This window comes from Balaenoptera ricei, chromosome 3 (assembly GCF_028023285.1).
Source record: "Balaenoptera ricei isolate mBalRic1 chromosome 3, mBalRic1.hap2, whole genome shotgun sequence".
Taxonomy (NCBI): Eukaryota; Metazoa; Chordata; class Mammalia; order Artiodactyla; family Balaenopteridae; genus Balaenoptera; species Balaenoptera ricei.
Window position 1 is genome coordinate 54,973,289 of NC_082641.1, and position 24,397 is coordinate 54,997,685.

Genomic DNA, 24,397 nt, shown 5'->3' on the forward strand with positions numbered 1-24,397 from the left:
GCGGCTGTGATTCGTGCTACCCCAGGGTTGAATTGCCTGATCTGTTTTCCAGATGAAGGATTTACTGGACAGACTGCATGTCTTATCTTTCTTCTGAGATAGTTCAGTGCCCACCAGTTAGATTAGTAATACCTTAATCAGAATACCCTGTCAGAACTAGGGAGAAACACGCTAAAGATGTTCACATCATTTTTATGGCTGTTCTTGAGACTGACTGCTAAAACTCTGTAATAGCTTACTGTTTAATCAATCAGTCTGTACTTTATTGGGTTAAATTTATATTAATTCTGACATGCAGTACTGAGCAACTCAAATTTTAGGAAATCTATGGATTTGCACGTCACGTTTTCTTGTTGCAATTTTAGGAAGCATTTACTGTGTGATTCGCCATCCCTAGAACAGAACCCTTCTCACTCAGGGCAGAACCACCGTCCAGAACGTACTTGCAAACATTGTGGGGGGCTGCATTTGTTTGCTGTGGCTGCCATAACAACATCCCACAGGCCGGGTGGCTTAAAAAACAGAAATCTATTTTCTCACAGTTCTGGAGGCTAGAAGTCCCAGATCAAGGCAGGTTTGGTTTCTTCTGAGGCCTCTCTCCTTGGCTTACAGATGGCCACTTCCTTTCTGTGTCCTCATATGGCCTGTCTTCTGTACGTGCACCCTTGGTGTCTCTTTGTCCAAATTTCCTCCTCTTATAATACCAGCCAAATTGATTAGGGCCCACTCTAATGGCCCCATTTTAATTTAAACACCACTTTAAAGGCCCTGTCTCCAAATATATTCATATTCCGAGGTGCTGGGAGTTGGGGCTTCAACATACGAATTGTAGGGGAAACAGTTCAGCCCACAGCAGGAGCACTGTTTTTTGTTGCCCCGAAGTCTGGGAATGTGTTCCTGGCATCGTGGGCAGGGGCCTTCATGCTAAATGTTGACAGGGTGGGGGACAGACCTACACAAGGGAAAAATGTTCTATTCGAAATGCCAGGAGCAACCCCTGCAAGAAACACTGCTCATAAATACGCAAGCATCTTACATTTGGCCTCATACTCTTCCTTTCGTGTGTCACATTGAAGTCGCACATTCAGAAAATCGGCCCAACCAATGCATAAAGTGTCTGAAAAATTTTTTTTGCATATTTCTATCATAGATGCTGCCTCCGTGGACTTGGAAATGATCGATGTGCACGTCTTAGCAGACGCTTTCAAACGCTATCTCCTGGACTTACCAAATCCTGTCATTCCAGTAGCCATCTACAATGAAATGGTTTCTTTAGCCCCAGGTGTGTTGTGTCTTCTGAGAACCTCCCTGAACGTGTATTGAGATGTGGATGTACTTGTCAACTCAAGGGCTGCAGATAAAGAGAGATTTCTTAGAAAATGTTAGGAGGGGTCTGCCCCCACCCCCATCAGCACAAATTCCCTCCCTTACCAGGGCATCCGATAGAAGAGCCAGATTCTAGTTTGCTTAGGAAGGCCGTCCACATGTTGAAATGGCTAATTGTTCACCTTTTATCAGTATTTTAAGGTTCACTACGTCAGCGAATGCCTCAGCGTGCCAAGTGCCATCACTGGATTCAGGGAACCGGACTAGGACCCAGTGACTGGGGATGTTCCCATCACCTTCCTCCAGTGGCCATTAGAAAATGAGTTGAGGGAAGAGGACTCTCCGTTTTAGGAGCTAATGCTCAGTTAAAGTGCTTTGGGGACAGGAAATTGTGGTTCGTAACCTTCAAAGTTAAAACCTGTGATACTTATCTGATGCTCCTCCGAATTAGCCAATCACACTTGAAGCCGCTCCGTGGACGGCAGCACACAGAGAACTTCTTGTGGTTTTGTACACCAAGAGCTTCTTGCATTTCCATTTGACTTGAGATTTTGACTTTCTCATAATGCCTTTTCTAATGAGAAGAGCAAATGTATTGTCTGCTGTTTCTGACTCCTTCGTTTTAAATGATCCCTCTGTAGCTAGAACAGAAATTTTCTAGGTGTTTATTCACTAATAGCTAGAAACAGTCTCTTATTCCTTTTGCTTTCTTTCTTTCTTTTTTTAACCTGTAGAAGTGCAAAGCTCAGAAGAATACATCCAGCTGTTGAAGAAGCTCATTAGGTCGCCCAGCATACCTCATCAGTATTGGCTCACGCTGCAGTATTTGCTAAAACATTTCTTCAAGCTCTCTCAAACGTCCAGCAAAAATCTTTTGAATGCAAGAGTACTCTCTGAACTCTTCAGCCCCCTGCTTTTCAGATTCCCAGCAGCCAGGTAAGTGATAGAAGAGCAACCTGGATTTTGGGGTGATGAGGGTAGTCCGAAGTTTATGGGTCATTAAGCTTCTTCTGAAGATACCAGTTCACAAATGCATGTACATAGTTCCATCAGACACATTCGCTTGAATATGCAGAAATGAAAAGAAGTTTGTTGTTCAGGGAAAAAGGTGTCTAATGGATCTCTTTTTTTTTTTTTTTTGTAGTTCTGAGAATACTGAACACCTTATAAAAGTTATAGAAATTTTAATCTCCACCGAATGGAATGAACGCCAGCCTGCACCAGGTAATGCCTTTGGAACATTTAAAATTCCCTCACTGTTTATTTTTTAGAGCCTGAAAAATGGTGGCTTTCAGTCTCCTCTGAAGTGCCATAAGTTTCTCGCGGAATTGAGATCCATAATAACATGTTACCTTATGACTTGAGGGAAAAATAGCTGGGCAGCAGCGCATATGGTCAGTATTATCCAGCTTTTGATATTTGTGGATTTTACATGGTCTTGGTTTCAGGTGAGGGTTGCTGGGAGAGCTCCCCGACCCCCTTAACTTGATGCTTCTGGTTGTTGCATAAATTATGGCGTAGATTTTCGTTGCTGACATTTTTGTTTTTCTTTCTCGTACTTACGAAGTAGGGGATTTATAATTACTATATAATTTAAAGTATTTTGGAATGTGTTTTCTGGAAGCAGATAGGCTGAGAAATGTCTTGTCAAAATAAACATTTTTAATAATGCAAGCAGTATGAAACTAGGGGTCTACTGCAACAAGTTCGAGCAAGCCAGACACTTCTGTGAAAGCAGGCTGGCATTCAATTAGCCGTTTAACAAAGCGGGAAATGTAGACCGAGTTAGCAGTGGATTTCATTTAAACTGATGTATTTTTCCTCTACTGTGGAAAGTCTAAACAACCCTACTTTGCTGTATACTGGTCAAAAGTGAGCTGGTCATTTAGAAAGTGATGAGGGCCCTAGAAGTGAAGTGGAGTTTCAGGACCAGTAGAAGGTGTTGCTTGTAGGCTGAATTTATGTCTTGAATTTAATTAAAACATCATGAATTTATTATTTATTATAAGTAATTCATGCAAATTACCAAACTCATCTCTGTATGAGCAAACGTGGGGACCCAGATATAAGTCATGCAATGGCGGACTATGTTGTGCTTTTTTTTTAAGCTGTTCCATAGCTAGGCTTAGTTGTTTGCATCTGGAAGGGGCAGACAGAGAGGTGAGGGCCTAGACTTAAAACCCACCTGTAGGGATGGGATAAAGGATGGGATGGGTAACCATTCATGATACAGGTATTGGGAAGGGCTTCTGTCGACAGATCCAAAATACGGGATCCACAGGTAAGAGTGGCAGCATAAATACTACGTAAGGCAAGCCTGGTCCATTCCAAATGTTCCAAATCCCAGCAAGCAGGATATGTAACAGGGATACCCTGGATTGTAAACCGCATCAGAGAAATCTGTCAACGGGTACGGCCCAGGACTGGAGTCCCAGAGGGTGACCAAAAGGTGTCATATCATGTGACTGCTTGGGTCACTCGATAATGGATTTGGGAGCTCTGTGTTGGTGTTCAGAGGCTGCCTTTGGGCTCAGTAGGAAACGATGCAGTGATAGATTAGAAGTACCCTGTGGGGAGGGGACGGAGGCAGGTGTGAACGTGGCACTGGAGCCATTTATTGACCGCCCACTCCTAGACTGATCACGTGGGTGGGAAGGAAGAGGACCAGCAAGAACAGAACAGGACCCCCGGCCAAAGGATCGAGCTACGATCTTTCACTTCCTCCTGACCCGTGTGGAGGTCCGTCTCAGAGACAGGGAGAGCTGGGCCCTGCTTGCAGGGAAGGCGGGGGAGGTTCCCAGTCTTCTCAATGGCCAGCTCTCTGGAGAGGGGAGTCATGGAAGCTAAAAGCCAGACAGGGCTTGACGCATACCCACAAGCGAATTTATCCCATGGAGTTTTCGAGAATTTCTTCTACACGGGTTGTAGTAGAATCAGTGGTGGAGTTTAATGCTTCTGCTTCTGGTGTAAACTGGTTAAACGTCTTTCTCAGTTTCAGCCTAATTCCACCCAAGAAAAACTTCATCTGCAACTGTTTTGATAATGCACACTTAAGACTGCTTGCTATGTCATAGACCCTACCTACATCCTTCTACTAAGAAATTGGTGTATCAGTTTCAAAGGCAGATGGATTAGTCCCATCAGCTCTGTTGAAGAACGATCCATAAAGCCTTGAACGTTGCTAGACTATCCCAGAACACATGCAGCCTCTTCCAAACAATTGCATCCAAGTAATTTTTAAATCCTAGTTGGAGGCATTTCCCCCCTTGTGTGATCTCTGTCAACTATTCTGCAAATCGTATGGGACTTTTGGAATTAAAAGGTTGCTTCAGCGTCTCTCACCGGTGGAAACAGATTACCCAGCCCAGGACAACGTCCTCATTAACACCTTTGTATTCAGGAACGGCTCCAGTGCGGATGACTGGCAGGGCACCCTGGGTTAGAGCAATGACTTCTTTGGCCTGGTAGGAATGGGATGTTTTCATGGAGTCTTTCATCATTACCCCTGCACGTGCTCATCCCAGTGGGCTGGGAAGCACAGCACCGCGCATCTCCAGGGAACACTCGTAAACCATTCATTTGCAGTAACTTTGTCATGAATAGAAATGAGTGCTTGAATGATATTTGGGGGGTGGAGGACTAGCAAGACTATGATGGGGCAAACAGATACCTTTTCTAGTTGTTATCAGTTAGAACTTGAGGTGATAGGCAGGACTAATGATGTGTGAGGCAGCGTGTCAGTTGCAATAAGGCCCGTTAGCACACAGTGTCTCATTAAATTCCGGGCGGGAGGGTGTGTACTGTAAGTATAAAAAGAATTCGAGAGATCTGGTTGGTGACTTTTTAGTAGACAGGAAAAGCTCATAGGAAAGAAAAGGACTTGAAGTGGGCTGCGAAGAATAGGTACAATTTGAAAAGGGGAAGGCGAAATAGCATCTCAGTTCAAGGAGTTTCAAAGATTTCTTCAGAATAAATTGGAAAGGACAAAAATAACAGCTTGATATTTTTACCGGATTTGAAAAAGCAGTAAATATTTTAGGTGACAGCGTCATGAAAAGCATCACTTGAGAGCTGAATGCATTGTCCAGCTCTCCGCTGACACGTGAAGAAACTGAAGACCACAGAGCTTGACGGTTTCACCTGGTGCCACCCCAAGCAGTGTGAGCCGGAATGGGTCTGCCGGGGGTGGGGGCACCCGGCCCAGACACCAGGGCTGCTGCTCTGTCTGCTACCTGGGCTTCTGGAAACTTCGTGGGCAACGGGACTGCCTGTAGTGTCCAGTCAAAAAGTCCTCCGAAGTTTCCAGCAAGCAACAGACCAAGGATAGGTGATGTTTGCTCCTATGGGTCACATATAGTAAAGAGCCCCAGTGCAGTTGTTGTAGCTTTGGGGGTCAGGCTCAAAGTCGCTCCGTCGTGTGTCATGCAGTGGAAAGAACAGTGCAAGTCACGTCTGGGTGTGAATCCCAACTCTTGCTGCTTACTTGCCGAGTTCATCACCAGGTCATTCAGCCTTTCCAGACGGTGTTCCAGTCTATGAAATGGGAATAACGCCTCTCTTCTGGGATGGTTATGAGCGTTAAATGAGGTGAGGAGTACTGAAGCTCACGACCCTGTAGTATGTCCTTAGTGTCGTTGTGTCAGCTCTGGTGTTTAAGGCCCTGCCGGAGCTGGCCTCGTTCAGAGCTCCATCTCCTCGAGCCGCCTTCCTGGTTAGGGTCGTCTGAATCCTACCAGGCCGTTCTCTCCGCTGGCCCCACGTTCCCATGTTCCCGACCAGCGGAGCCTGGCCTCAGGATGCCTGGAGGGGACTTAACGCAGATCTGAAAAGGACACTCAGTGGGCAGCTGCTGCATTGCTTGGAGGGAGGAGGATGCCTTTGTCTGACGCCCTTTGCTCCGTGTGTGCGACTCAGGGAGTGGAGGCGCCTGGCTCTCAGCACCAGCCCCAGCGCCGCCCCCCCCCCCACCCCCCGTACCTTGCCCAGGTGCCTTTACGCAGTGCACACGGTGCGCAGCCGTCCCCAGTGGCCCGAACAGTGCCATCCTCTTCATCTGCACTCAGGGAGCTCCTCCCCTGCTTGAGGTGCAGGGTTGTGACCCATTCACTACATTTATGTCCTTAAGCCCCTCGTCCTCTTATATGTAACTGTTCTGTAGTTGTTCTGCTAGTTTCATCAGCTTAGCTACATTTCTCAAGGACAAAGCCTTCTCCTTTTCAGCTCTTCATAGCGTAGAACTGGGCACAGCATAATAATCATCCAAATGAGATCTCAGAGAACTCTCACACCAGCTCATTTAATGCATCCAGCATACCTGTGAAGGAAGGCTTCTCCCCCTGTAGGGAGGGAAACTAAGGTTTGAAAGGCTAAGCACAGAGTAAGTTCTCAGAACTTGGTTGACAGTTTGCTGTTCTCTGTGTTACTAAAAGTCTTTAAAAGGGTTAAAGCTGAACAGCAGGTTTTCTTGAATCACTTCGTGTTATATTTACCCTACTGATCCTTAGGTCGCTAAAGTAGATTTCTATAGGGCAACTAAGGTAAAAACGGGCCATTTAACACTGAGTGCCTTTGAATGAAACCCATTATAAGTGTATTTACATATTTCAGATTTCATGGATATATTCAGAAATATTAATGTAGCATAATTGAAGTCTAATATTGCACCCTCAAGCCCAGAGGGAAAATAAATGACTCTTTCTCCCCCCTGCCCTTCTACACCTGTCAGAGTTAATTTTTAACCGCTGGTGCATTTGCAAAACATTCATCCTGAAGAGCCCGATTCATGAATCTTGTTTTAAATGCTCTGGGCTTGGTTTGCAACCAAGACTAAAGCAAGCACTAAGGTAGAAGGAAATGACTTTCAAAGAGTTTTACTCTCCTCTGATTTATTTTATATTGGGTTTAAAATGTGGTCTGACATTAGAAGGTTGTTTCAAAGGTGAGAAGTGAAAGTTTGAAAAAGCTGCACGTGTTTAGAGCGGCAGGAGTAAGCAGGCAAGGCGTGTACTAGGTTTTGTCAAAAAATAGGAAGTTTTATTTGTGCTCTGAACAAGGAGCATGTGTTGGAGGGTATAGTTCAGTTTTACTTTTGTTTTCACAGTGCAGCCTTCTCTTTCTCTCAAGGGACATCTGAGAGGGAAATTGTGGAGAAGGGGTCCTTTTTTTCTGCTAAGCAATGGGCGCACTTTTTCAGATACTTTGTAGAGTGTATCACTTTTATGCATCTGTAAACCTGAGTTTATTTATAAACTCAAATGGACATTTTTCTTAGTGCAGGGTCATTAAGAGCCCTGGATGTGGACTAAAGAATTGGCATCATCCTGAAGGGCCCTTCTGGCCTAAGTTGTCTTAAGTTAAAATTATGAAAGGAGGCATTAATTTAACCCCTAAAAGAAGATTTTGGCTCATTTATTTTTTTCTCAAATGGGCTTTTGTTCATAAATCATGGCCCTTGACAAAAAACCATTTAAGAAGCTGTGCAGGATGAAAGCTGCTCGTGGAGCATTTGCTACTTGATGGTGATTGGCACGTATGAGATACAGTGTTCAGTCTGTAACTTTCACACTATTTTAATGATTAAGGGACATTTTCCTGACTAGATCACACCTGCTGAGAAATGACACATGGCCTATTTTTGCTTCTGAAATGAGTTTTGCAAAACTTTGAGAGAGAGGAAAGTAGTAAGACTTAGTGTTTTGAAGAATCTAGAAGGTAAAGATAGTTTTCAATTAGGTAAGTTTTCCAGTATGGTAGAGGCTTTGGGTTTCAGAAATTAAAATACAAGTTTTCTTACAAGAGCTTATTAGCAGGCATGTGAAAAATATTTCCAAGATTGTTATGACATTTGTGCATTTGATTTATTAGTGATTTCTTAGTGAATCATATAGATTAAGTGACAGTTGGGCAATTATGTTTATTTTGTGTGAACTTCTGGACATAGTGGGAGATCAATGAAATACGCAGAAAGTTGATTGTTTTCTCTGGAGCAGAAGTTACTGATTCTGTTCTACCAGCAGAGGGCTCCCTTTTTAAGCTAATGAAGAGCATGTGTTTTGCAGATCACTAAATTGACTAAAATTGGGAAAAGACTCAGCTCACACTTTGAGTAATATAATAGAACTTCTAGGGTAAATGATTGTACATATTGTGAGAAATTTGAAGCAAAGTTTTCAAATCTATTTTAAGACTTTCTCTAAGTAGAGAGTGTGCCACTTCCCAGTAGATAATTTTCTTCTGAAACGGGAAATAGACTGTCAGAGAAGAGAACACTTTAATCTTAGAAGGTTTTGACATGACATATCCTGTGAATCCAGACAGGTATGCTTAAGTGACTGATGTTTCCAAGGTTCCCAGCTTTAGAAAGACTATTTTTTAAAGTAGGGCAAGATTATGCAGGTCAGGAGGCAAGGGTATTCTGTGAACTAACCCTATGTCTGTGATCAGCTGGCAGGAGCTGAGTCTATTCACTTATAGACTAATTTTTTCCGAATTGGAAAAGTAGGTGTTTCGTATTACCTCAATTGCACCAAAGGAGAGCTTGTAAAATCGCTTTCATTGTGAGTGTAGCAGCACTTCCCAGGTATTGCAAATAACTCTGAAGCTGGTTCCTGCCTGTGTGGACTCTGTGTCAGCACCTAGATCTTCCTTTGTCACTGCATGTGACCTTTGGGTCACCTTGTCATACAGAGTCTGAGTGTATTATAGACAGAACCCGTGTTTCTTCAAAGATAATTAGAAAGCAGCTTTTTTTTAAAAAAAAATTAAACTAAAAATAGAAAACAGAAAAAGTCAGTTTTGTTGTAGGTGTGAAATTTTTTGCATGTGGCTTAAAAGAAATTAACTTCAGTTTCACTTGTTAATTTTTACTTTCTCTGGCAGAGGCAAGTAAAGAGCAGGGCAAGTGGGTGGAGAAAAAGGAGTTTAGGACCAAACATCGGAAGTCTGGGTTCTGGTCCTAGTGCTATAATATTATGCAAACCACCTCATTCTGGGTGAGAAGCGTACGCGCGCGCGTGTGTGCGTGTGTGTGTGTGTGTCTGTAGCACGAGGGAATTGAAGTGATCTCTAAATTTTTTTTCTGGTTTTAAAGCTAGTGATTTCGTGATTTTACATTGGGTTAAGGTTCTTGGGATAACAGTAAAGCCATCTATGCTGATGTGAGTGGAAATTTTCTTTGGCCAAATTTTAGTTCTTTAAATAGTAGCCAACAGTCCTAAGTTTGGTTCCTTGCAACTTTGTCGAATAAAGGGGAAAAAAAAGTTCTCTAGAAAGGTGTGCCATTCTCCTTGCCCTCCCGTCCTTTGCTCCACGTAGCATCTGCACCAGCCTCACGCAGACAGACCTTTTATGGCCATTTTAACAGGAGTTGAAATTGACTTCATGCAAACAGCTGCAGAGTAGAGTTTTTATCTTGGAGTGTATTTTTAATACAATGGAGCTTAGCGTACCCATGCCGAGGCGCAATACTCTTCCCTAGGAGCCTCCTCCGGGGAAACGTTTGTAAACCTGTTCCCTGCAGGGTGGCTCTGCCGGGCTCTCCTGTGACACCTGCGGGGCTGTCTGCGCTGGTATGTGGGAGGAGGTGGACGCGAGCAAGGCACGGTGTTCTGGGCAGCTCTGAGAGGTTCAGGCCTTTACAAGCAAGGCTTTGATTCTATTTTTTGCTGAACTAGCTCAGCCACTTCCTGTGTTTGGCAGCGCCTAGTGCCTCGCTGCACTGTGGCCACTTGAGCCCCGCGAGCCTGCGAGCCGCGCGCCGCCGCAGCCGGTTCGAGAGCCTATTTTAGGTCCCCTGACAATGGCCTTCTCACTTCCTCGGCGAGGAGGAGGAGGAGGACCCGGGCTGGCACTGGCCACTTGTTAACGATGATGACAACTTCGACTTGGACTTGGGCTCCCCTCCCCCACCCGAAATCCCTAGCTCAGCAAATATTTGAACCTGCCCAAGTTAATCATGAAGCCGCGATCGTTATCTGAGAGGGACGTGCGAGCGCCCGGGCTCCTTCCCTCCCCGGCGCAGCCTCGGCCCCGGCGCGCGGCCGGCTCCGGCTTCTGCACGGGCGGCGGGCGCTGAGCTGCGCTGCTGCCGGCGGCGCGTGCGAGCCTCGGGGTCCTGCGCCACACAGGCTGGAGGAATCGCTTTTTGGATTTTTTTTTTTTCCCCATTGTCGGATACAGGCATTTCTAAGGGAAACCGTTGAAATGCATAACCTGCAAAGTAAGTTGCCTTTCGTTTGGGCACTGCTCTGCCCCTTGGCTGTTTCACTGTTTTGGGGGACTTCTGTGAAAGGTTCATTTCTGCAGTTTGTCTTTGTGTGTGTGTGTGTGTGTGTGTGTGTGTGGAGAGAGGGAGAGATAGTAAGTAAGCGCTGCCTGGGGAGGGCAGATGAGAGATTAGGGGAGACACCCGCATTTCCTCGAGGGGCACAATGTGAGGGAAAGATGGGGCTTCGGTTGGAAATGGGGAAGGAGGAAATTACCAAGTGCTGGTCTGGAAGTTGGGGCCTGGCCAGGCCTGGGAGAGACGTGGAAAGTCACCTGTCTCCCTGCCCTCCTCCCGGGGTCTACCACATGGGTTCCAGCAGCAGGACCGGTTTGCACCAAGTGCTCCCAAAGGCATGGGGGACGGGTCCCCTCCGGGCTGTCGCGCTGTCCACAGCTGCTGGGAGGACTTGGGTCAACATTTGTATTAAATTAAGATTTTTTTTTTTTCTGAATCTTTTCTGAGGACATATCCCCACCACCACCATTTTTCTTTGCATTTAGGGTTACTTCAACCTTTAGGCAAAGAGAGCCTGTGAGTGGGAGAGGGTGGGAGGGTATAGGTTGAATCTGCCTTCCTCCTTAGTGGGAAAATGAATTAAACTGGAAGAGAGGCACGTGAACAGTGCTCAGAGGCTGTCTTGCCTTTGCTCTATTTCTATATATTTTATGATGCCAAATTTGACAGAACGTCTAAGAATAAATTTCAAGGGCTTCTGTGTTCTTTAAATTGTCACAGAAATATGTGACATGCACATGTACGTAGATCACACAGCCCACTCTAGTTTTTTAAATTAACTACATTTACATGGGTGGGGGGAGCCTTTTTCTCCCTTCCTCCCCTCTCACTGTAGGAGAACTAACATTAATTTAGATTTATAGGGGAATTGATTTCTTCACATTAAATACTGCTAAGAAGGAATAATAACATTTCTTCCCAAAGTGAGGCATTTGAGATGGAGGGGACAAAAGCCCCCCCACGCCGTACACACACACAAGTGATTACATCACCCCCGCCCCCACAAGCAGTATTTAGCCCAGTAAATCTGAAGATGGGTTCATCAGCGAGAAATACTTAGCAAAGATAGCTCTGCCTGTACTCTGCATTCTGATATATGGCCTCTCTTTTTTTTGGATTTTCATTCCATATTCTATAGTTTTAACTGCAGTGTTTAATAGAGGTTTTTGCCTCTACATTTTTTTAATTGTGCTTTCTATAATGTAGCACGTTTGTGACAGTGTATAAGTTCTGAGTTTGCAGTGAATTATGAGGACTGAAATTAAATATCCAGAGTTCTTGATCCTTCCTACTTTTAATATATAATATCGGAGGCATTTTAGGACTGTAAAATATATCTTGAGTATACTATTTGGATGCCTTTGTAAGATTTTTAAACCAAGAAATGACCGGGCTATCTATAAACCCAGATGCACTAGGAGGAAAAAAAAAAAAAAAAGCTACGTGCCGCAGCGTATCAGCTTTTGTCAACCTGCCAAGAGCGGAGCGTACCATGCTGCACGGAGCAATAAACAAGGAATTAGAAAACTCACGGCTAGAGAAGAACAGTCAGATTAAACACCTTTTTGAAACGAAGAGCGTGTATACATTGCAGTTCTGTTAAATGTAGGCTCTTCGTGAGATTGGGGCTGTGTTAAGGCTGGTAGAGAAGAGAAATGATGAAGCAGGAGTGGTCTGGTGACATTTTTCTGACTTGATTGGCTGGGGTGTGTGATGTCATAGGTTACAGTGCAGCCCCTTATAGGTTTTGAAATGAATTCCAAGACACCATTACAAAGAAAGCCGGACTCTTTTCTTATAACTGAGCTCAGCCAAGGAAACTCTCGCACAAATGTACAACACTGTTTGGAATATGGAAGACCTGGATTTAGAATATGCTAAGCCAGATATAAATTGTGGCACAGACTTGATGTTTTATATAGAAATGGATCCACCAGGTAATACTGCAGTATTCTTGTGGAAAGCTGGTTAATGTTGTGGCATTTAATTTTTTTGACAACTACGGTTAACGGCTCCTCTTTGGAGGTCTGTTTTTATTCATTTGTTCTAATTTAATGAGTTTGCTCATAGCGTGAAAATGAAACAAATGGTTTGACTGCCTGTGGAAGCAAGTCAGGCTGTGTGGGGTAAATGCTTATTCTTAGTTGAATGGATATAAATTGGACTCCAGTTTTTCACTGGTGTGTTTTGTTACTCGAGCTCATTTGCTGTTTGGGGTATATTGTTGTATGTCGTTCCTTTAATGAAAAGGATGCAACCTTGGTGCTGCTTTCTCTGTTGACAGTGGATGAGGACAGTGTGGCACTTGGCAGTGATAACACTCGGTACTTTAGAAAGCATGTACCAGTGCTGCTATCGAATGTAGCAGTGATTGCAACTCAGTGCTAGGTGCCCTGAAACTATTCTGAATCAAATGTTGAGACTTTGTCTGCTCTCTCTTCTATTAAGATACTGCAGTGAGAGAAGTTGGCTTCCCATTAATTGAGTCTCGGTCTTTATAAAATATACCTGCTAGACTCCTGAAATAATTTTTGCTTAAAATAATAAAAGTGCTTTAAAACTTATGACTTAGAATTTAGCTAGACATCCTAGACTTATTTGGCTTTCTCAATTATTTTCGCCTTCCTCCCAATTAAGAAATTCAGAAACACTGCAGTCTTTCTTTATTTGTCACCAGTTGGTACATGAATACTGATTTGACATTGAGGAAGAGGGATATGGTTTTTAATCACTGTTGGCATAATATAGAGCACAGTTATCCAATAGAATATTATCATGAATACTAAAGAGATTGAGGTCACAGAGGAGTTTCTTAAAGTGGCTTTTGGCAGAACAGTGCCTGAAATACTAAGATTAGAGAAACCCAATTCCGCCTCTTAAAACATATTCCTGTAGATGAGCTTTTTTATTACCGCAGCAGCATTTGTGGAGGACAGAAACCAAATTTGTCTTTTATAATTAAATAAGAGGAGGAAATTAAAACCAAGCCATGTGATTCCTCCTGCTATTCTCTTTGTGGTCTCTTACTTCAGATAGATTTGACCAGATATGACACTTTAATTCAACTCAAACCTGAAAGTAGAAAATGTCGTGACTGACTGACTGACTCTGGATTTACTTTGAAATTCATTCACATGGCCAGCCCATTTTATTTGTTGGTCTCTAAGCTCTTCTCTTTTTTTCAATTATGGTCTAGAGTCAAAGATTTCTGATATTTTTTTTTTTAAGAAAAGGTTCATGGACTCGTGCATTATTGCTGTGTTTCACAGTTGAAAATGTTACTTATCTAAAGGAACTTGGGTCGACTTTTAAACGTTTATTTGTAGTTGGGACTGCAAAAACTTTTTCTTTCTCTTTCATCTACAGCACTGCCTCCTAAACCACCAAAACCCACTACTGTAGCCAACAACGGTATGAATAACAATATGTCCTTACAAGATGCTGAATGGTACTGGGGAGATATTTCGAGGTAAGGCTACAGAGACTCTTTGAGTTTTTCACCAGAGCTAGGGAGTTTTAGATGAAGAGAAAGAAAAGCAAAACGCACCAGCTTGCTAAGTTCCATTTTTAGGCTATCATCCAACATAAGCATGAAGCACAGTTGGTTCCCTTCCAAAGACGACCACAGAAGTCACTGAGCTCTGGGGAATTGTGGGTGCTGGATGCCATAGGAAATTAAATACCCGAGAAGTTTCATTACTGACAGAACTGTCAGGGGGGGCAGCAGGGTGAAGTGGCACTGCCTCAAGGCAGAGTGTAAAGTCACTCTCTTTATTAGACAAAAACTCTAAGAATTAATGCTATCAGCTTAAAGTGGCATTTCTAGTCTAAACTTTTTTTTTTGAGGGGAATGAAGAGTTGGGAGGAAACCTTTTGGGGATCACGACTTTCTGTGCTGATTTGTCAGAGTGACTTGTGTGTTAAAATTCTTAAGGTCTGAAAATACAATTAAGGAAATGTAACACGAGAATCACCAAATCCACTAGGTGAGCATTGTCTCATGTTCTTTTCACTTCAGGGAAGAAGTGAATGAAAAACTTCGAGATACAGCTGATGGGACCTTTTTGGTACGAGACGCATCTACTAAAATGCATGGTGATTATACTCTTACACTAAGGTGAGTCAGGGCGTGTGGCTAAAATTGGCGTGTTAAAGGTGATGGGAGAACATGCTTTTTTTTTTTTTTTTAAAGAGAATTCTAATGCCATTATTTTTATATTGCATTTGCAGGAAAGGAGGAAATAACAAATTAATCAAAATATTTCACCGAGATGGGAAATATGGCTTCTCTGACCCATTAACCTTCAACTCTGTGGTTGAACTAATAAACCACTACCGGAATGAATCTCTAGCTCAGTATAATCCCAAACTGGATGTGAAATTACTTTATCCAGTATCCAAATACCAACAGGTAATCACATACTCATGTTAATATTTTAAAAAGATACTTTTAATGTTTAGAAAATATTTTGAAGCAGATGAATTGCATGTAATCAAGCTTGAAAAACTTTCAAACTGTGTAATTTTGTGATCACAAGTGTATAGTGGCTCAATAAAATACTTTCACAAAATAAATGACCATTGTTTGAGGATTTTCCCATGTCAGATAAGTACCTTATCAACTGAATTTATATTTTTTCCATTTTCTTCTAATCCTTCCAGGATCAGGTTGTCAAAGAAGATAATATTGAAGCTGTAGGGAAAAAATTACATGAATATAACACTCAATTTCAAGAAAAAAGTCGGGAATATGATAGATTATATGAAGATTATACCCGTACTTCCCAGGTGAGTTTTCTTTGAAAAAAATCACATTAAAATTGTAGAGCTCTTAGATACTAGAAGCTAATGCATGTTATATTCAGCTTCCGAAAAAGAATTTAAAAGGTTGAGTTTTTGCCAATAATAAAGTGGGGAGAGAGATCATTTATTTGTGAATCGTGGATTATTCTAATAATTACTTACTTTAAATGAAGCCTGTAAGTATCAGCATAATAAAGTAAGTAAGTTGGATTGGCATAACTGCAGATTGAAGAATTCTTTTTGGAGTGAAAGCTAATAATAACTGGAAGTTCCACAGACTTGTCTAATCTCTGAAATGGGGATTTCACCCTGATATGCCCTTACTATGAAAGGTTGAGGCTACATTTACTGCCTTGTTTTCCTAGAGGCTTTAATCTCCTCTGGGCCATCACGTATCTGGGACCGCCAGAGGGAGCAGGAGGATGGCATAAACTGCTGATAAAGTGGAATGGTTTTTAAAAGAGATGAAAACTGTAGAAAACTGTCAAGCAGTCATCTTCCATAGACTGGGAACATTCTCCAGAGGAAATGTGCGCTTCTGTGATACTATTTTAAGGGGTTTTATGAATTTGAGTCCCACCTTGCTAACAAAATACTTGCGTGCCAGATAGTAGCGCCGATCAAATGTCCTGGTAGTGTCTTGCCGTAAGAAGTTGTCTTTCTTTTCTGTGAAAGGAATGACCTTGTCTTATTAAAATTGTGTTGCAGGAAATCCAAATGAAAAGAACAGCTATTGAAGCATTTAATGAAACCATAAAGATATTTGAAGAACAGTGCCAAACCCAGGAGCGGTACAGCAAAGAATACATAGAAAAGTTTAAACGTGAAGGCAATGAGAAGGAAATCCAAAGGTTGGTGACCCAGGAGGGTTTCCATTGCCCATGTGCTAGAGATCACCACAATTCTCTTAAACTGTTTAAAGGTGACCTCGCTTTCTGTGAAACGACAGGGAGAGAGAAAGCATTCTTTACCTGAGGAAAACTGCTGGGAAGCAATACTGCAACCTTGGGGGAACGTTCATGATGCTCCAGGTAATTGTGGATGCACTTCTCTTGCCTGCAGGATTATGCATAATTATGAAAAGTTAAAGTCTCGAATCAGCGAAATTGTCGACAGCAGAAGGAGACTGGAGGAGGACTTGAAGAAGCAGGCTGCCGAGTATCGTGAGATTGACAAGCGGATGAACAGCATTAAACCAGACCTCATTCAACTGAGAAAGACAAGAGACCAATACTTGATGTACGTACTGGAAATGGAACCCTGCACGTGCATGATCAGTAATTGCAAAAATCAAGGATAGGTTCTTAATGCATTTTCCTTTTAAACCTCTTTTCCAGGTGGTTGACTCAGAAAGGTGTTCGGCAGAAGAAGCTGAACGAGTGGCTGGGCAATGAAAACACTGAAGAGTAAGTAGTTAGCACAGATGGGAGGTAGCAAGGGTGTTTTTTTGATTTAAGGAAAATGCACAACTTGCTTCGTTTGCAGAGCAAGTGAGGAATGGAACGTCTCGTAGGAGAAAATATTCTCAGTCTCATTACCCAGCATTTTAAAAAAGGAAAGTTTAGCAAAGGAGAATGCGGATTTCCTTTTCCCCCGTAGGGCTTTGAAGTGACATTGTGTCCGTGATGATGTCCTGGAACCGTCTAGAAAATCCCAACATGTTTTGGGACCAATGTGGGCGGGGGGAGGAGGGGTGTTGGGGGAGACAACCCTGTTTAGCATTTTTTTTTTTTTAATTTTTTTTTATAGCTACTTTTTATTTTTATTTTTATTTATTTATTTATTTTTGGCTGTGCTGGGTCTTCGGTTCGTGCGAGGGCTTTCTCTAGTTGCGGCAAGTGGGGGCCACTCTTCATCGCGGTGCGGGGACCGCTCTTCATCGCGGTGCGCGGGCCTTTCACTATCGCGGCCCCTCCCGTTGCGGGGCACAGGCTCCAGATGCGCAGGCTCAGTAGTTGTGGCTCACGGGCCCAGCTGCTCCGTGGCATGTGGGATCTTCCCAGACCAGGGCTCGAACCCGTGTCCCCTGCATTAGCAGGCAGATTCTCAACCACTGCGCCACCAGGGAAGCCCACCCTGTTTAGCATATTTTTAAAGCTTAAGTAGATGTTTTGTTTCAATTATTTGAAAACTGGTGTTCCTCCTAGTCAATCAATTTCCTGATCTAAACTGGACAAACGGGATTGTTTAATACCTTGTTCTCTGCCGCAGGTAGCTGAGCGTAGATGCTGACTTGAGAACAGGAAGAGTATCACTTAGTGCTACTAAAACTCTTTGTTCCGGGTGGGGGGGGGGTGTTGAAGGCTAAACTCAATGAGGAAACTCAGGCCAGAGAAGCTGGTTGAGTCAGACCCTCAAATCGCTGGCCTGACTTGCTTGGAGGAGGGGCAGGAACTAGATCGAAGTGAGGAGAGGGCCCTTTCTCAGAGGGGCAGGCTGCTGGCTGCCATGTACTTCATTTAGAAACCGTCTCTTCTACCTTTTTAGCCAATATTCGCTGGTGGAAGATGATGAGGATTTGCCCCACCATGACGAGAAGACGTGGAATGTTGGAAGCAGCAACCGAAACAAAGCCGAAAACCTGTTGCGAGGGAAACGAGATGGCACTTTTCTTGTCCGGGAAAGCAGTAAACAGGGCTGCTACGCGTGCTCCGTAGTGTATGTACCTCCAGCCGATTACTTGTCTCGTCAGACATCTCAAGGAGGTGTTTCATTCATTCAGCCAGCCAACCGTGCGGGCAAGGATTTGGAAAAGTAATCTTTAAGAGTGTTACAGTAGGACAACAGTGGAGAAGAGGAAATCAAACCTCATATTTTCAATTCTAGGCAGGAATAGCTGTCGAGTAGAAAGAAACCTGCTGTTTAGGTGGAAGACTAGGGCTTGGGAGAAGTCTTGTTTTTCTTTTTCATCTTTTAAATGGAAATAAATTAGCCACACTTGCTGCTTTTTGCGGGGGGGGGGGGGGCTTCCGTATAGTTAGAATCTGAGGTGATTCACATGGAAGCACCACCCACAGGTAAAGTCCCCATCGGGGACAGGTCAAAACAGTAAGAGAAAGGACCCTGGTCACTGTCCCTGAGATAAGTACACCCAAGAGAAGACATTTCCATCCTATGACCTATTTTCCTTTGTTTATGTAATAGTTTGGGGGTACTTTGAAGAGTGAGGTTGGATCACCGACAGACATTATTTCAGAGACGGAATGTCCTCTAGGAGAGAAAGGGTCTCCAAGTATTTTATAGCCCGTCATCTCCGTCCATTTAAGCAGAGAAATATTGCTACAGGAAAGGAGTGAGAACTTTGAGTGAGGACAAGGGAATAGGAGAATAGAGAGTAGATGGAGAGGTATGTGGACGATCCCAGGCCTGCCTGAAAGGAGGAATCCTGTTAATAATTGTAACAGGCTTGTACGATTATTATTACTGTAATTGTAATGGTACCGGTACCACTCTGGGCAGCAGCGCTCATGGTAATGGCTGAAGTCACCCCCCGTTGCCTGCTCACCGCGTTCTAGGCATCGAGCAAGCCCCTCCCATACATCGCCTCATTTCCCAAAGCTCCCCTCTTTCTTACAGATAGGTTACCACTGTCTCCCTTTTAATCCATGCTATAGCTGACAATCCAGTGGCTCAGTGAAGCTGCGTTACCTCCCGAAGTTACTCAGCCAGTAAGTGACAAGGGACAACTCCACGAGCCTAGGGCTCCCCCAGGACTAGTCCCCATGTGGAGGCTGGCCTGCATCGGGGATTTTTCACGATGCTTTTACCAAAAGCGCCTCGTCCTGGCCCAGCTCACCCAGGCCCTTGTGCTCTCTCTCCGTGTGCAGGGTGGACGGTGAGGTCAAGCACTGCGTCATCAACAAGACGGCCACGGGCTACGGCTTCGCCGAGCCCTACAACCTGTACAGCTCCCTGAAGGAACTGGTGCTCCACTACCAACACACGTCCCTCGTGCAGCACAACGACTCCCTCAACGTCACACTAGCCTACCCGGTGTACGCGCAGCAGCGGCGATGAAGGGCCGCCCTCCCGCCTGCTCCTCACCTTCAGCTCCCCGAGGCCTCCAGCAAGCACAGGGCTCCCCCTGCAGCCCGAGCTGGGAACTGAGCTGCGGACACCCAGCCGCCTGTCTTCAGATGTGACTCGAGCTTTCGGTCACACGGCAGTAGGGGAAGACACATACGCGGCGGGCTCGCACGGGGCGACGACCACCACCATTCCTCGTCTGGAGTGCTTAATTAGCCTTCCTTTCTTTCCTCTTTCTTTCTTTTTGGTTTTGTTTTTTGGATTAATTTAAAGAAGTCACAACCACACACGACACCAAGAGAAAAAGAAATGCAAAAATCTCTGCGTGCAGGGACAAAGAGGCCTTTAACCATGGTGCTTGTTCGTGCTTTCAGAAGCTTTACCAGCTCAAGAGTTGGGACCTTGGAGACCGGAGCGGGGAACGGGCTGACGAGCCCTGGCCTGGGGTCGCTCGGTCCAGCCTGGGTGGTGCCGTACACGGTGGCCCCAGACACATCGCACTGTGGATTATTTCATTTTCTAACGAAATGAACCGATATGTAGCAGAAAGGCACTTCAGCTCACAGGAGACACTTTGGGGAACATCCGCTCGTGTACGTTCAGAGGAAATTCTGTTGCAGCAAAGTGCCAGAAAGTGTTTGTTTCATTAAAACTCTACAAACCAAGAAAACCCACCAACAGAAAAATGGAGCTTGGAAAATAGGACTTCAAAATGACATTTAGTATATAAAATATGTACATAATATTGAACGACTGACTAACTATCAAATAGATGGATTTGTATCAATACCAAATGGCTTCTGTTTTGTTGTGCTGAAGGCTAAATTCACAGTGCTATGCAATTCTTAATTTTCATCATTGTTGTTACCTGTTTTAAACGTTCCTTCAGAATAAGCTTCCCCTGCCCCAATTTTTGTTGCTTGAAAATACTGTCCCGATTTTTTTTGTTAATATTCATTTTGTTACTCGTTACCTTTTTTTTTAAAAGAAGAAATGTACAGGATGCCAGTTTAAAAAAAAAAAATGGCTTCAGATTTAAAAGTATGAAATATTTTACAGTTTTTCTTGTACAGAGTACTTGGCTGTTAGCCCAAGGTTAAAAAGTTCATAACAGATTTTTTTGGACTAAATGTTTTGTTGGGCAGTGCCTGATAAGCTTCAAAGCTGCTTTATTCAATAAAAAAAGAGAAAGATATATGAATATGACAAAGTATGGCTGAGTTCAACAATGTTGTTTCAAGACTTACTTACGATACGGTACCTGGCAATGTTTGTTTCATAAAGAATTGTGAACTTCTTGAATCTAGGGAGGGGAATGTAGCAAAGGGATGTACAGGTGGGGGGGGGGGGGGGTGGCAGGATGGCATGCACTTTCTCTTTCTTGTGATTGATTACAGAGAAGTGGATCACTGCAAAGTGAAGTCTTTTCCCACTTTGATCTGCTACTTTACTTACTATACCCTCATGACAATTACAAACCTACCGGAATGCTAGGTCTTCTTAGGAAGGAAGGCAGGCAGGCAGGGTCCTGGAGCAGTGTTCACCCTTGTTGGAAACACTGATTTCAAAGTATCATTGCTGCATTTAGAAAAACCTGTCTCTCTTTAACATTAGACTACCCGTTAAAAACCAACCAACATCCATTGTAGAAAAAGCATGATCTGAAAAGATAGATAGATATTTTTATCTGGATATCTGCTATTTTCCTAGCCTTCCATTCAACTTAGATCAGAAAGCAAATAGACATGGTCATAATCGTTCCTGCCCTGATTGTGGGGAGCTTGTTCAAGTCATGGCCATTGTAGGAATCATAGTAACAGTCCTCATTCATTCACCCAAATAATTGTATGTGTTACACTTCACTGTGGGGAAAAGGAAGGAGTTGTTAGAGTATTCTTTCCAACTGAAGGCAACAGCAAGAGATCCCTCTCCCCAATTTACATATGCAAAAGCCTTTGGGTTCAGTGGGAACTGTACCTGTGGTGGGAGGAATAAAGGGGAGATTAAAATGGACACTTAACAACTTCAGTTTTCCTTGCTCAATATTACATTCACCACAGCTTTATTTCTCTTTCCTTCAACTACTGGGGGGGTAAGGGGGTTTTGTTTTGTTCTTTAATGTTCCTTTTAAAATTCTTTTGAAAGAATCAGTCTAGTGGCTGACTTAATCAACTGTAGAATGTTTTTTTTTTTTTTCCTTTTTACATGAAGCTACTCATATCAATAGCAATAGTCAGTCTTACAGCCGGACTGTCAGCCCTCAAACTTGACTGTACTGACCTGACCATCTCCCTCGCATCTCCAGACAATTGATGATTCCCCTGGTTTTATTCTCTGAGTGTCTCCTTTACAACTATCCTTCCATGTCATACAGAAGCCCAACCATTAGTTAATAGTAGTTTATCAACTAGGTTTGGTGGTTTTTTTAGTAGCACATCCATGTATGCTATTAAGGAACTTTAATTTCTAAAATATAAGATCTGAGATGGAATATTGCATTAAAAAGCTACCATTCTGTTCATGTTTTTGCTTCAACACTTCACAAGATGGCATGGTATTTAGGCACTTGCCTTATTTCTTTATCTCACGAGCAGAAACGCAATAGGTTTTTCTTTGACCAGCAAAGGCAGGATTCATTGTTTCCTGTCACCATGAGTCACAACTTACCTATGAGGCTTCGCCTGTGCCCAGTACCCTTCTGACAGCGTGTGGCATGCCATCACATCTGTCCTTGTAGATGCTTGACCAGCAGGGCTCTGAGTCCAATCATTCATCTCCTAACCACACTGAGCGGCTTATGATTAGGGATGGATACAGCAGAGCCCCTCCTGATACGTGCTTACATCCATGCATTGATTTTCCCCACCCAATGCAGCATCCTGAAGATAAAAGCCAGAAGCTAAGCTGCAGAGAGGCTGTGATGGGGCTGTAGAATTGGGAGCACTGGGATCTGATATAATACATGAGGGAAAAATCATAACCATGTTGAAAAGGCAAAAAGCCTGTGTCTGCAACATCTGACGACTTCACGGCCCTTGATATGTGTATATATGTATATGTGCATGGACTGTGTTTCCAGTACACCTTTCAGCCAAAACAGATCCACAGTCGTTGAGTTCAAGTACACAACAAGCCAATGTCTAGTACAATTCTTGTATGTGTGTACGGGTTTTTTTTTTTCCTTTGAAGTTGCTTTGTTTTGTCTTATAAGGTGAAAAGTGTTTGCAAGTGAAGTGAGAAGAAGTTCATAATTCTTTGGCTTGTTTCTGTTGTTTAAAAGTTACTCCTTTTGGGTAGCTGGTCTATGTGACTCGCTGAACTTGGAAATCCTCGTTTTCAGTGTGTCAAGTCAAAATGTGTTTATGTGAGCTGTCACTGTGGGGAACCAATTGCTTTGTCATATAGCTGGTTATGAACTAGTAACGTGTTTGGGAAGTCCTACTGATGTTCCTTTTTGGGAGAAAAATTCTGCTGGTTCTAACAACTGTGCTTTTGCTATGCATGGTATCCAAGTCAGTTGGAGAGCAGACCCTGAAATTTGAGTTCAGGGTCATTTAAGAAAGGGGCAGTTTATAGCACAATGCCTCACATGGGACAAAGTTCTGAAATGCCAAATTCTTATTTTTTAGAAATCTCGTTATATAAATTACTAGTATAAATTACTAGTATTATGAACAAAATTGGGTTCATTGGAAACACTAACCAACTTAACATTGAACTTGTCACCATGAGATAGCATTAGCTGCCCAGGATGCTGCTATTTAAAAAAAGAAAAAAAAAAAAAGGCAAAACAAACAAAAAAAACATTTATATGTGTGTATTTTTTAAAGCTACAATCTCTTCGATGTTTTTACAAATCTGTTTCTATGACATTGTTAAAATAAAGTTGGTCTTTTGACGAGAGGGAGGATGTCATGGTCAGTTGTAATTTTGCCTTTACAAGGCACCTGGGGCGGGGGGCGGGGGGACTGTGCCTCCTTGACATTTGTTCAAGCTATAGATTCAATGGAGCTATGTCTTGTTGTTTTAAGTTGCTTTAATGCATTGTATTAGGTCTTCAAACAGAATAAAGTTTGTTTTGAAACTTAGGTTACGGTTTGAAATTTCAGTGATCACTGAAGACATATGTTCTCTTGCTCTTTTGGTTAATAATGTTGCTTCTCCTTCTGTAGTCTCCCACCCACCCCCTATCACTGTCATTACATTATCTCATTTTTGTCAAGTGAGAAGAACACATGAATGATATAGCTCAGTGTCATTTACGTCATTTCACTATATCCTTAATGATGAAAAGAAGTAGCTCTAGGTGATGTCATTGCAAGGCATGTTCTTGCTCCAAGAAAATGTGACATCCACTGTCCCTCAATCCCTCCCCTTCACCATCCATCCCCAAACCTTCAGAATTGTTCTCTACAAACTATGGTTAGTGAATGTATCTGGCTTTGTCTCTCTGTTCTACAGGCTGCGTGTTTGAAACAGGCACAGTGCAGGGACACTGTGAGGCACTGTGCAGCAGGCAGAGGTGTGACATGGGGTTCTAGACAGGGAACAAAGATTCACTACAGATTCTGGTTTCACACTCTAGCATCTAGTCATATATGCAAACCATTCTTAATCTAAAATAACTTTCCCATTTGTTTTGATTGCTGAATGAATTTATAATGAGGCCACTTTGCATGTACATGGCACTCAACACCTAAGCACAGTGAGGGTCCTAGACATGAAGGCATGGTCTAGTGATGGCGATGAGAGGGGCACATAAGTAATTAGTCATGGCAACAATGACTAATATACCATGTATAGCAGTAACTCTTGAGATTCATTTACTGCTTTTCCCCTGCTCTGTTCTGTATCACAGAGAACTATATACTCAGGGTCTCTTGCCCTCTGGCTTCTAGGTAGTGAATCTCCCCTGTGGCTCCAGTTCCTGCCAGAAAGACTCTTTGGAATCTGAGCAGCCCT

At 43.2% G+C, this 24,397-nt stretch overlaps 1 protein-coding gene across 4 annotated transcripts in view; it reads left to right on the plus strand.

Annotated features, from left to right (window-relative positions):
• The window catches only part of PIK3R1 (phosphoinositide-3-kinase regulatory subunit 1), an 86,507-nt gene extending 62,984 nt beyond the window's left edge, over nt 1–23,523 (plus strand). For 2 of the 4 annotated variants that reach the window (XM_059916518.1, XM_059916519.1), the window contains exons 5-16: nt 1,151–1,282; nt 2,061–2,262; nt 2,471–2,550; nt 13,973–14,075; nt 14,625–14,723; nt 14,837–15,017; nt 15,269–15,394; nt 16,118–16,260; nt 16,472–16,648; nt 16,747–16,815; nt 17,897–18,067; nt 19,237–23,523. In XM_059916518.1, coding sequence (XP_059772501.1) covers nt 1,151–1,282; nt 2,061–2,262; nt 2,471–2,550; nt 13,973–14,075; nt 14,625–14,723; nt 14,837–15,017; nt 15,269–15,394; nt 16,118–16,260; nt 16,472–16,648; nt 16,747–16,815; nt 17,897–18,067; nt 19,237–19,426 — 1,673 coding nt within the window. In that variant the 3' untranslated portion in view covers nt 19,427–23,523. Of the gene's footprint in view, nt 1–1,150; nt 1,283–2,060; nt 2,263–2,470; nt 2,551–10,020; nt 10,544–12,371; nt 12,544–13,972; nt 14,076–14,624; nt 14,724–14,836; nt 15,018–15,268; nt 15,395–16,117; nt 16,261–16,471; nt 16,649–16,746; nt 16,816–17,896; nt 18,068–19,236 lie in introns of those variants that run through there. The other 2 variants (XM_059916522.1, XM_059916521.1) reach the window with 2 other exon arrangements.
• Nucleotides 23,524–24,397: the final 874 nt, after the last annotated feature.